The 12,518-nt window shown below is 64.8% G+C and overlaps 1 protein-coding gene across 2 annotated transcripts in view; it reads right to left on the reverse strand.

Moving 5' to 3' along the window:
- The window catches only part of COQ9 (coenzyme Q9), a 41,198-nt gene that overhangs the window by 21,570 nt on the left and 7,110 nt on the right, over positions 1-12,518 (reverse strand). For both annotated transcript variants that reach the window (XM_073659870.1, XM_073659871.1), the window contains exons 2-4: positions 1,017-1,152; positions 807-942; positions 593-738 (exon numbers count right to left, since the gene is read on the reverse strand). In XM_073659870.1, coding sequence (XP_073515971.1) covers positions 593-738; positions 807-942; positions 1,017-1,152 — 418 coding nt within the window. The remainder of the gene's footprint in view (positions 1-592; positions 739-806; positions 943-1,016; positions 1,153-12,518) is intronic.

A 12,518-nucleotide genomic window follows, 5' to 3' on the forward strand; every position in this document is an offset into this window, starting at 1 on the left:
TCACTCCCGGCGCCCCGCACTCGCTCCCCTCGCCCCGCACTCGCTCCCCTCGCCCCGCACTCGCTCCCCCTGTTCACTCCCGGCGCCCCACACTCGCTCCCCTCGCCCCGCACTTGCTCCCCACACTCGCTCCCCACACTCGCTCCCCCTGTTCACTCCCGGCGCCCCACACTCGCTCCCCACACTTGCTCCCCACACTTGCTCCCCCTGTTCACTCCCGGCGCCCCGCACTCGCTCCCCTCGCCCTGCACTCGCTCCCCACACTCGCTCCACACACTCGATCCCCCTGTTCACTCCCGGCGCCCCACACTCGCTCCCCACACTAGCTCCCCCTGTTCACTCCCGGCGCCCCACACTCGCTCCCCCTGTTCACTCCCGGCGCCCCGCACTCGCTCCCCTCGCCCCACACTTGCTCCCCACACTCGCTCCCCCCTGTTCACTCCCGGCGCCCCACACTTGCTCCCCCCGCCCCACACTTGCTCCCCACACTCGCTCCCCCTGTTCACTCCCGGCGCCCCACACTTGCTCCCCCTGTTCACTCCCGGCGCCCCGCACTCGCTCCCCACACTCGCACGCCACTCCCCGTACTCACTCCGTGCTGCCCAGTTGGACCAGTTTGTGCTCCTGCTCCAGCAGCTCAGTCAGGTTCTTATTACACACAGATATGAAGTGCAGGACGAGCTCAACGCCGCCGCCATTGGGGAAGATTCCTGCAGCAGCAGCAGACAGATCCAGGGACTGGAGAGAAAGGGGAGAGGTGACATGTGGCCGGCCCTGTGGGCCCTAGGACTGGCCGCACTGCTTACCTTTGCCCCCTCAGCAATGGCCTCTGAGCTCCAGCCGTACTCCGGTACAAATGTCAGAGCGGCGGAGAGGATGCGCTGCTGCAGCTGCTCCTCGCTCTCGTAGCCCTCGGACTCCTCTCCTCCCTGGTCAGTAAACCTGCAGCCACAGCCGTAATCAGAGCGGGCCCTCAGGAGCCGGCACCTCAAGCACCATGAGGAGCCCCATCATACCTGGGAGGCGCAGAGCTCAGCTCCTCGGCCACCTCTGATGGGAAAGAAAACGGTGGAGAGGATTTCTCTTCTCTGGATCTCAGGGCCGAGGTCGCCCACAGGGTCCGGGCGCCGCAGCCCGCCGGGCGAGTCAGGGCTAGAACATAGAAAGAAGCCATAGTGAGAGAACGGCCATGAAGGGGGTAGTCATCATCTCCGATGGTCACACAACTCCCAACCAATGTCAGGGGCAAAGGACCGCAGGTCGCCCCCCACAGCCCCCGAGACCAGGGGGAGGAGCCAATCACCTCCACAGCCCAAGGGGAGGAGCCAATCACCTCCACAGCCCAGGGGGAGGAGCCAATCACCTCCACAGCCCAGGGGGAGGAGCCAATCACCTTCACAGCCCAGAGACCAGGGGGGAGGAGCCAATCACCTCCACAGCTCAGAGACCAGGGGGGGGGGGAGAGGCCAATCACCTCCACAGCCCAGAGACCAGGGGGGAGGAGCCAATCACCTCCACAGCCCAGAGACCAGGGGGGGAGGAGCCAATCACCTCCACAGCCCAGAGACCAGGGGGGGAGGAGCCAATCACCTCCACAGCCCAGAGACCAGGGGCCAATCACCTCCACAGCCCAGAGACCAGGGGGGGAGGAGCCAATCACCTCCACAGCCCAGAGACCAGGGGGTGAGGAGCCAATCACCTCCACAGCCCAGAGACCAGGGGGAGAGGAGCCAATCACCTCCACAGCCCAGAGACCAGGGGGTGAGGAGCCAATCACCTCCACAGCCCAGAGACCAGGGGCCAATCACCTCCACAGCCCAGAGACCAGGGGGTGAGGAGCCAATCACCTCCACAGCCCAGAGACCAGGGGGGAGGAGCCAATCACCTCCACAGCCCAGAGACCAGGGGGTGAGGAGCCAATCACCTCCACAGCCCAGAGACCAGGGGGTGAGGAGCCAATCACCTCCACAGCCCAGAGACCAGGGGGTGAGGAGCCAATCACCTCCACAGCCCAGAGACCAGGGGGTGAGGAGCCAATCACCTCCACAGCCCAGAGACCAGGGGTGAGGAGCCAATCACCTCCACAGCCCAGAGACCAGGGGGTGAGGAGCCAATCACCTCCACAGCCCAGAGACCAGGGGGTGAGGAGCCAATCACCTCCACAGCCCAGAGACCAGGGGGGGGAGAGGCCAATCACCTCCACAGCCCAGAGACCAGGGGGGGAGGAGCCAATCACCTCCACAGCCCAGAGACCAGGGGGGGAGGAGCGAATCACCTCCACAGCCCAGAGACCAGGGGGGGAGGAGCCAATCACCTCCACAGTCCAGAGACCAGGGGGGGAGGAGCCAATCACCTCCACAGCCCAGAGACCAGGGGGGAGGGGCCAATCACCTCCACAGCCCAGAGACCAGGGGGGAGGAGCCAATCACCTCCACAGCCCAGAGACCAGGGGGGGGGGAGGCCAATCACCTCCACAGCCCAGAGACCAGGGGGGGAGGAGCCAATCACCTCCAGAGACCAGGGACCAATCACCTCCACAGCCCAGAGACCAGGGGGGAGGAGCCAATCACCTCCACAGTCCAGAGACCAGGGGGTGAGGAGCCAATCACCTCCACAGCCCAGAGACCAGGGGGGAGGAGCCAATCACCTGCACAGCCCAGAGACCAGGGGCCAATCACCTCCACAGCCAAGAGACCAGGGGGGAGGAGCCAATCACCTCCACAGCCCAGAGACCAGGGGGGAGGAGCCAATCACCTCCACAGCCCAGAGACCAGGGGGTGAGGAGCCAATCACCTCCACAGCCCAGAGACCAGGGGGTGAGGAGCCAGTCACCTCCACAGCCCAGAGACCAGGGGCCAATCACCTCCACAGCCAAGAGACCAGGGGGGAGGAGCCAATCACCTCCACAGCCCAGAGACCAGGGGGTGAGGAGCCAGTCACCTCCACAGCCCAGAGACCAGGGGCCAATCACCTCCTCAGCCAAGAGACCAGGGGGGAGGAGCCAATCACCTTCACAGCCCAGAGACCAGGGGAGAGGAGCCAATCACCTCCACAGCCCAGAGACCAGGGGGTGAGGAGCCAATCACCTCCAGAGACCAGGGGGTGAGGAGCCAATCACCTCCAGAGACCAGGGGGTGAGGAGCCAATCACCTCCACAGCCCAGAGACCAGGGGGTGAGGAGCCAATCACCTCCACAGCCCAAAGACCAGGGGGTGAGGAGCCAATCACCTCCACAGCCCAGAGACCAGGGGGAGAGGAGCCAATCACCTCCACAGCCCAGAGACCAGGGGGTGAGGAGCCAATCACCTCCACAGCCCAGAGACCAGGGGGTGAGGAGCCAATCACCTCCACAGCCCAGAGACCAGGGGGTGAGGAGCCAATCACCTCCACAGCCCAGAGACCAGGGGGTGAGGAGCCAATCACCTCCACAGCCCAGAGACCAGGGGGTGAGGAGCCAATCACCTCCACAGCCCAGAGACCAGGGGGTGAGGAGCCAATCACCTCCACAGCCCAGAGACCAGGGGGTGAGGAGCCAATCACCTCCACAGCCCAGAGACCAGGGGGTGAGGAGCCAATCACCTCCACAGCCCAGAGACCAGGGGGTGAGGAGCCAATCACCTCCACAGCCCAGAGACCAGGGGGTGAGGAGCCAATCACCTCCACAGCCCAGAGACCAGGGGGTGAGGAGCCAATCACCTCCACAGCCCAGAGACCAGGGGGTGAGGAGCCAATCACCTCCACAGCCCAGAGACCAGGGGGGAGGAGCCAATCACCTCCACAGCCCAGAGACCAGGGGCCAATCACCTCCACAGCCCAGAGACCAGGGGGGAGGAGCCAATCACCTCCACAGCCCAGAGACCAGGGGGGAGGAGCCAATCACCTCCACAGCCCAGAGACAAGGGGGTGAGGAGCCAATCACCTCCACAGCCCAGAGACCAGGGGGTGAGGAGCCAATCACCTCCACAGCCCAGAGACCAGGGGGTGAGGAGCCAGTCACCTCCACAGCCCAGAGACCAGGGGCCAATCACCTCCACAGCCAAGAGACCAGGGGGGAGGAGCCAATCACCTCCACAGCCCAGAGACCAGGGGGTGAGGAGCCAATCACCTCCACAGCCCAGAGACCAGGGGGGAGGAGCCAATCACCTCCACAGCCCAGAGACCAGGGGGTGAGGAGCCAATCACCTCCACAGCCCAGAGACCAGGGGGTGAGGAGCCAATCACCTCCACAGCCCAGAGACCAGGGGGTGAGGAGCCAGTCACCTCCACAGCCCAGAGACCAGGGGCCAATCACCTCCACAGCCAAGAGACCAGGGGGGAGGAGCCAATCGCCTCCACAGCCAAGAGACCAGGGGGGAGGAGCCAATCACCTCCACAGCCCAGAGACCAGGGGAGAGGAGCCAATCACCTCCACAGCCCAGAGACCAGGGGGTGAGGAGCCAATCACCTCCACAGCTCAGAGACCAGGGGGTGAGGAGCCAATCACCTCCAGAGACCAGGGGGTGAGGAGCCAATCACCTCCAGAGACCAGGGGGTGAGGAGCCAATCACCTCCACAGCCCAAAGACCAGGGGGAGAGGAGCCAATCACCTCCACAGCCCAGAGACCAGGGGGTGAGGAGCCAATCACCTCCACAGCCCAGAGACCAGGGGGTGAGGAGCCAATCACCTCCACAGCCCAGAGACCAGGGGGTGAGGAGCCAATCACCTCCACAGCCCAGAGACCAGGGGGTGAGGAGCCAATCACCTCCACAGCCCAGAGACCAGGGGGTGAGGAGCCAATCACCTCCACAGCCCAGAGACCAGGGGGTGAGGAGCCAATCACCTCCACAGCCCAGAGACCAGGGGGTGAGGAGCCAATCACCTCCACAGCCCAGAGACCAGGGGGTGAGGAGCCAATCACCTCCACAGCCCAGAGACCAGGGGGTGAGGAGCCAATCACCTCCACAGCCCAGAGACCAGGGGGTGAGGAGCCAATCACCTCCACAGCCCAGAGACCAGGGGGTGAGGAGCCAATCACCTCCACAGCCCAGAGACCAGGGGGTGAGGAGCCAATCACCTCCACAGCCCAGAGACCAGGGGGTGAGGAGCCAATCACCTCCACAGCCCAGAGACCAGGGGGTGAGGAGCCAATCACCTCCACAGCCCAGAGACCAGGGGGTGAGGAGCCAATCACCTCCACAGCCCAGAGACCAGGGGGGGAGGAGACAATCACCTCCACAGCCCAGAGACCAGGGGGGGAGGAGCCAATCACCTCCACAGCCCAGAGACCAGGGGGGGAGGAGCCAATCACCTCCACAGCCCAGAGACCAGGGGCCAATCACCTCCACAGCCAAGAGACCAGGGGGGAGGAGCCAATCACCTCCACAGCCCAGAGACCAGGGGGGGAGGAGCCAATCACCTCCACAGCCCAGAGACCAGGGGGTGAGGAGCCAATCACCTCCACAGCCCAGAGACCAGGGGGGGAGGAGCCAATCACCTCCACAGCCCAGAGACCAGGGGGGGAGGAGCCAATCACCTCCACAGCCCAGAGACCAGGGGGGAGGAGCCAATCACCTCCACAGCCCAGAGACCAGGGGGGGAGGAGCCAATCACCTCCACAGCCCAGAGAATAGGGGGGGGAGGAGCCAATCACCTCCACAGCCCAGAGACCAGGGGGGGAGGAGCCAATCACCTCCACAGCCCAGAGACCAGGGGGGGAGGAGCCAATCACCTCCACAGCCCAGAGACCAGGGGCCAATCACCTCCACAGCCAAGAGACCAGGGGGGAGGAGCCAATCACCTGCACAGCCCAGAGACCAGGGGGTGAGGAGCCAATCACCTCCACAGCCCAGAGACCAGGGGGGGAGGAGCCAATCACCTCCAGAGACCAGGGGGGGAGGAGATAATCACCTCCACAGCCCAGAGACCAGGGGGGGAGGAGCCAATCACCTCCACAGCCCAGAGACCAGGGGGGGAGGAGCCAATCACCTCCACAGCCCAGAGACCAGGGGGGAGGAGCCAATCACCTCCACAGCCCAGAGACCAGGGGGTGAGGGGCCAATCACCTCCACAGCCCAGAGACCAGGGGGGGAGGAGCCAATCACCTCCACAGCCCAGAGACCAGGGGCCAATCACCTCCACAGCCCAGAGACGAGGGGGGAGGAGCCAATCACCTCCACAGCCCAGAGACCAGGGGGGAGGAGCCAATCACCTCCACAGCCCAGAGACCAGGGGGGGAGGAGCCAATCACCTCCACAGCCCAGAGACCAGGGGGGGAGGAGCCAATCACCTCCACAGCCCAGAGACCAGGGGGTGAGGAGCCAATCACTTCCACAGCCCAGAGACCAGGGGGTAAGGAGCCAATCACCTCCACAGCCCAGAGACCAGGGGGAGAGGAGCCAATCACCTCCACAGCCCAGAGACCAGGGGGTGAGGAGCCAATCACCTCCACAGCCCAGAGACCAGGGGGTGAGGAGCCAATCACCTCCACAGCCCAGAGACCAGGGGGTGAGGAGCCAATCACCTCCACAGCCCAGAGACCAGGGGGTGAGGAGCCAATCACCTCCACAGCCCAGAGACCAGGGGGTGAGGAGCCAATCACCTCCACAGCCCAGAGACCAGGGGGTGAGGAGCCAGTCACCTCCACAGCCCAGAGACCAGGGGCCAATCACCTCCACAGCCAAGAGACCAGGGGGGAGGAGCCAATCACCTCCACAGCCCAGAGACCAGGGGGTGAGGAGCCAGTCACCTCCACAGCCCAGAGACCAGGGGCCAATCACCTCCTCAGCCAAGAGACCAGGGGGGAGGAGCCAATCACCTTCACAGCCCAGAGACCAGGGGAGAGGAGCCAATCACCTCCACAGCCCAGAGACCAGGGGGTGAGGAGCCAATCACCTCCAGAGACCAGGGGGTGAGGAGCCAATCACCTCCAGAGACCAGGGGGTGAGGAGCCAATCACCTCCACAGCCCAGAGACCAGGGGGTGAGGAGCCAATCACCTCCACAGCCCAAAGACCAGGGGGTGAGGAGCCAATCACCTCCACAGCCCAGAGACCAGGGGGAGAGGAGCCAATCACCTCCACAGCCCAGAGACCAGGGGGTGAGGAGCCAATCACCTCCACAGCCCAGAGACCAGGGGGTGAGGAGCCAATCACCTCCACAGCCCAGAGACCAGGGGGTGAGGAGCCAATCACCTCCACAGCCCAGAGACCAGGGGGTGAGGAGCCAATCACCTCCACAGCCCAGAGACCAGGGGGTGAGGAGCCAATCACCTCCACAGCCCAGAGACCAGGGGGTGAGGAGCCAATCACCTCCACAGCCCAGAGACCAGGGGGTGAGGAGCCAATCACCTCCACAGCCCAGAGACCAGGGGGTGAGGAGCCAATCACCTCCACAGCCCAGAGACCAGGGGGTGAGGAGCCAATCACCTCCACAGCCCAGAGACCAGGGGGTGAGGAGCCAATCACCTCCACAGCCCAGAGACCAGGGGGGAGGAGCCAATCACCTCCACAGCCCAGAGACCAGGGGCCAATCACCTCCACAGCCCAGAGACCAGGGGGGAGGAGCCAATCACCTCCACAGCCCAGAGACCAGGGGGGAGGAGCCAATCACCTCCACAGCCCAGAGACCAGGGGGTGAGGAGCCAATCACCTCCACAGCCCAGAGACCAGGGGGTGAGGAGCCAATCACCTCCACAGCCCAGAGACCAGGGGGTGAGGAGCCAGTCACCTCCACAGCCCAGAGACCAGGGGCCAATCACCTCCACAGCCAAGAGACCAGGGGGGAGGAGCCAATCACCTCCACAGCCCAGAGACCAGGGGGTGAGGAGCCAATCACCTCCACAGCCCAGAGACCAGGGGGGAGGAGCCAATCACCTCCACAGCCCAGAGACCAGGGGGTGAGGAGCCAATCACCTCCACAGCCCAGAGACCAGGGGGTGAGGAGCCAATCACCTCCACAGCCCAGAGACCAGGGGGTGAGGAGCCAGTCACCTCCACAGCCCAGAAACCAGGGGCCAATCACCTCCACAGCCAAGAGACCAGGGGGGAGGAGCCAATCGCCTCCACAGCCAAGAGACCAGGGGGGAGGAGCCAATCACCTCCACAGCCCAGAGACCAGGGGAGAGGAGCCAATCACCTCCACAGCCCAGAGACCAGGGGGTGAGGAGCCAATCACCTCCACAGCCCAGAGACCAGGGGGTGAGGAGCCAATCACCTCCAGAGACCAGGGGGTGAGGAGCCAATCACCTCCACAGCCCAGAGACCAGGGGGTGAGGAGCCAATCACCTCCACAGCCCAGAGACCAGGGGGAGAGGAGCCAATCACCTCCACAGCCCAGAGACCAGGGGGTGAGGAGCCAATCACCTCCACAGCCCAGAGACCAGGGGGTGAGGAGCCAATCACCTCCACAGCCCAGAGACCAGGGGGTGAGGAGCCAATCACCTCCACAGCCCAGAGACCAGGGGGTGAGGAGCCAATCACCTCCACAGCCCAGAGACCAGGGGGTGAGGAGCCAATCACCTCCACAGCCCAGAGACCAGGGGGTGAGGAGCCAATCACCTCCACAGCCCAGAGACCAGGGGGTGAGGAGCCAATCACCTCCACAGCCCAGAGACCAGGGGGTGAGGAGCCAATCACCTCCACAGCCCAGAGACCAGGGGGTGAGGAGCCAATCACCTCCACAGCCCAGAGACCAGGGGGTGAGGAGCCAATCACCTCCACAGCCCAGAGACCAGGGGGTGAGGAGCCAATCACCTCCACAGCCCAGAGACCAGGGGGTGAGGAGCCAATCACCTCCACAGCCCAGAGACCAGGGGGTGAGGAGCCAATCACCTCCACAGCCCAGAGACCAGGGGGGGAGGAGCCAATCACCTCCACAGCCCAGAGACCAGGGGGGGAGGAGCCAATCACCTCCACAGCCCAGAGACCAGGGGGGGAGGAGCCAATCACCTCCACAGCCCAGAGACCAGGGGCCAATCACCTCCACAGCCAAGAGACCAGGGGGGAGGAGCCAATCACCTCCACAGCCCAGAGACCAGGGGGGGAGGAGCCAATCACCTCCACAGCCCAGAGACCAGGGGGTGAGGAGCCAATCACCTCCACAGCCCAGAGACCAGGGGGGGAGGAGCCAATCACCTCCACAGCCCAGAGACCAGGGGGGAGGAGCCAATCACCTCCACAGCCCAGAGACCAGGGGGGGAGGAGCCAATCACCTCCACAGCCCAGAGACCAGGGGGGGAGGAGCCAATCACCTCCACAGCCCAGAGACCAGGGGGGGAGGAGCCAATCACCTCCACAGCCCAGAGACCAGGGGGGGAGGAGCCAATCACCTCCACAGCCCAGAGACCAGGGGCCAATCACCTCCACAGCCAAGAGACCAGGGGGGAGGAGCCAATCACCTGCACAGCCCAGAGACCAGGGGGTGAGGAGCCAATCACCTCCACAGCCCAGAGACCAGGGGGGGAGGAGCCAATCACCTCCAGAGACCAGGGGGGGAGGAGATAATCACCTCCACAGCCCAGAGACCAGGGGGGGAGGAGCCAATCACCTCCACAGCCCAGAGACCAGGGGGGGAGGAGCCAATCACCTCCACAGCCCAGAGACCAGGGGGGAGGAGCCAATCACCTCCACAGCCCAGAGACCAGGGGGTGAGGGGCCAATCACCTCCACAGCCCAGAGACCAGGGGGGGAGGAGCCAATCACCTCCACAGCCCAGAGACCAGGGGCCAATCACCTCCACAGCCCAGAGACGAGGGGGGAGGAGCCAATCACCTCCACAGCCCAGAGACCAGGGGGGAGGAGCCAATCACCTCCACAGCCCAGAGACCAGGGGGGGAGGAGCCAATCACCTCCACAGCCCAGAGACCAGGGGGGGAGGAGCCAATCACCTCCACAGCCCAGAGACCAGGGGGTGAGGAGCCAATCACCTCCACAGCCCAGAGACCAGGGGGTAAGGAGCCAATCACCTCCACAGCCCAGAGACCAGGGGGAGAGGAGCCAATCACCTCCACAGCCCAGAGACCAGGGGGTGAGGAGCCAATCACCTCCACAGCCCAGAGACCAGGGGGTGAGGAGCCAATCACCTCCACAGCCCAGAGACCAGGGGGTGAGGAGCCAATCACCTCCACAGCCCAGAGACCAGGGGGTGAGGAGCCAATCACCTCCACAGCCCAGAGACCAGGGGGGAGGAGCCAATCACCTCCACAGCCCAGAGACCAGGGGGGGAGGAGCCAATCACCTCCACAGCCCAGAGACCAGGGGGGAGGAGCCAATCACCTCCACAGCCCAGAGACCGGGGGGGAGGAGCCAATCACCTCCACAGCCCAGAGACCGGGGGGGAGGAGCCAATCACCTCCACAGCCCAGAGACCAGGGGGGGAGGAGCCAATCACCTCCACAGCCCAGAGACCAGGGGGTGAGGAGCCAATCACCTCCACAGCCCAGAGACCGGGGGGAGGAGCCAATCACCTCCACAGCCCAGAGACCAGGGGGTGAGGAGCCAATCACCTCCACAGCCCAGAGACCAGGGGGGGAGGAGCCAATCACCTCCACAGCCCAGAGACCAGGGGGGGAGGAGCCAATCACCTCCACAGCCCAGAGACCAGGGGGTGAGGAGCCAATCACCTCCACAGCCCAGAGACCGGGGGGGAGGAGCCAATCACCTCCACAGGCCAGAGACCAGGGGGGGAGGAGCCAATCACCTCCACAGCCCAGAGACCAGGGGGGGAGGAGCCAATCACCTCCACAGCCCAGAGACCAGGGGGGGAGGAGCCAATCACCTCCACAGCCCAGAGACCAGGGGCCAATCACCTCCACAGCCAAGAGACCAGGGGGGAGGAGCCAATCACCTCCACAGCCCAGAGACCAGGGGGTGAGGAGCCAATCACCTCCACAGCCCAGAGACCAGGGGCCAATCACCTCCACAGCCCAGAGACCAGGGGGAGGGGCCAATCACTTCCACAGCCCAGAGACCAGGGGGGAGGAGCCAATCACCTCCACAGCCCAGAGACCAGGGAGGAGGAGCCAATCACCTCCACAGCCCAGAGACCAGGGGGGAGGAGCCAATCACCTCCACAGCCCAGAGACCAGGGGGGAGGGCCAATCACCTCCACAGCCCAGAGACCAGGGGCCAATCACCTCCACAGCCCAGAGACCAGGGGAGGAGGAGCCAATCACCTCCACAGCCCAGAGACCAGGGGGGAGGAGCTAATCACCTCCACAGCCCAGAGACCAGGGGGGAGGAGCCAATCACCTCCACAGCCCAGAGACCAGGGGCCAATCACCTCCACAGCCCAGAGACCAGGGGGGAGGGGCCAATCACCTCCACAGCCCAGAGACCAGGGGGGAGGAGCCAATCACCTCCACAGCGCAGAGACCAGGGGGTGAGGAGCCAATCACCTCCACAGCCCAGAGACCAGGGGGTGAGGAGCCAATCACCTCCACAGCCCAGAGACCAGGGGGTGAGGAGCCAATCACCTCCACAGCCCAGAGACCAGGGGGTGTGGAGCCAATCACCTCCACAGCCCAGACACCAGGGAGGAGGAGCCAATCACCTCCAAAGCCCAGAGACCAGGGGCCAATCACCTCCACAGCCAAGAGACCAGGGGGGAGGAGCCAATCACCTCCACAGCCCAGAGACCAGGGGGGAGGGCCAATCACCTCCACAGCCCAGAGACCAGGGGCCAATCACCTCCACAGCCCAGAGACCAGGGGAGGAGGAGCCAATCACCTCCACAGCCCAGAGACCAGGGGGTGAGGAGCCAATCACCTCCACAGCCCAGAGACCAGGGAGGAGGAGCCAATCACCTCCACAGCCCAGAGACCAGGAGCCAATCACCTCCACAGCCCAGAGACTAGGGGGGAGGAGCCAATCACCTCCACAGCCCAGAGACCAGGGAGGAGGAGCCAATCACCTCCACAGCCCAGAGACCAGGGGCCAATCACCTCCACAGCCAAGAGACCAGGGGGGAGGAGCCAATCACCTCCACAGCCCAGAGACCAGGGGGGAGGAACCAATCACCTCCACAGCCCAGAGACCAGGGGGTGAGGAGCCAATCACCTCCACAGCCCAGAGACCAGGGGGTGAGGAGCCAATCACTTCCACAGCCCAGACACCAGGGAGGAGGAGCCAATCACCTCCACAGCCCAGAGACCAGGGGCCAATCACCTCCACAGCCAAGAGACCAGGGGGGGGGAGCCAATCACCTCCACAGCCCAGAGACCAGGGGGGAGGGCCAATCACCTCCACAGCCCAGAGACCAGGGGAGGAGGAGCCAATCACCTCCACAGCCCAGAGACCAGGGGGGAGGTGCCAATCACCTCCACAGCCCAGAGACCAGGGAGGAGGAGCCAATCACCTCCACAGCCCAGAGACCAGGGGCCAATCACCTCCACAGCCCAGAGACCAGGGGGGAGGAGCCAATCACCTCCACAGCCCAGGGAGGAGGAGCCAATCACCTCCACAGCGCAGAGACCAGGGGGTGAGGAGCCAATCACCTCCACAGCCCAGAGACCAGGGGGTGAGGAGCCAATCACCTCCACAGCC

The sequence above is a fragment of the Phyllobates terribilis genome, unplaced genomic scaffold (assembly GCF_046119375.1).
Source record: "Phyllobates terribilis strain yellow unplaced genomic scaffold, ASM4611937v1 Scaffold_14__1_contigs__length_39327217, whole genome shotgun sequence".
Lineage (NCBI taxonomy): Eukaryota > Metazoa > Chordata > Amphibia > Anura > Dendrobatidae > Phyllobates > Phyllobates terribilis.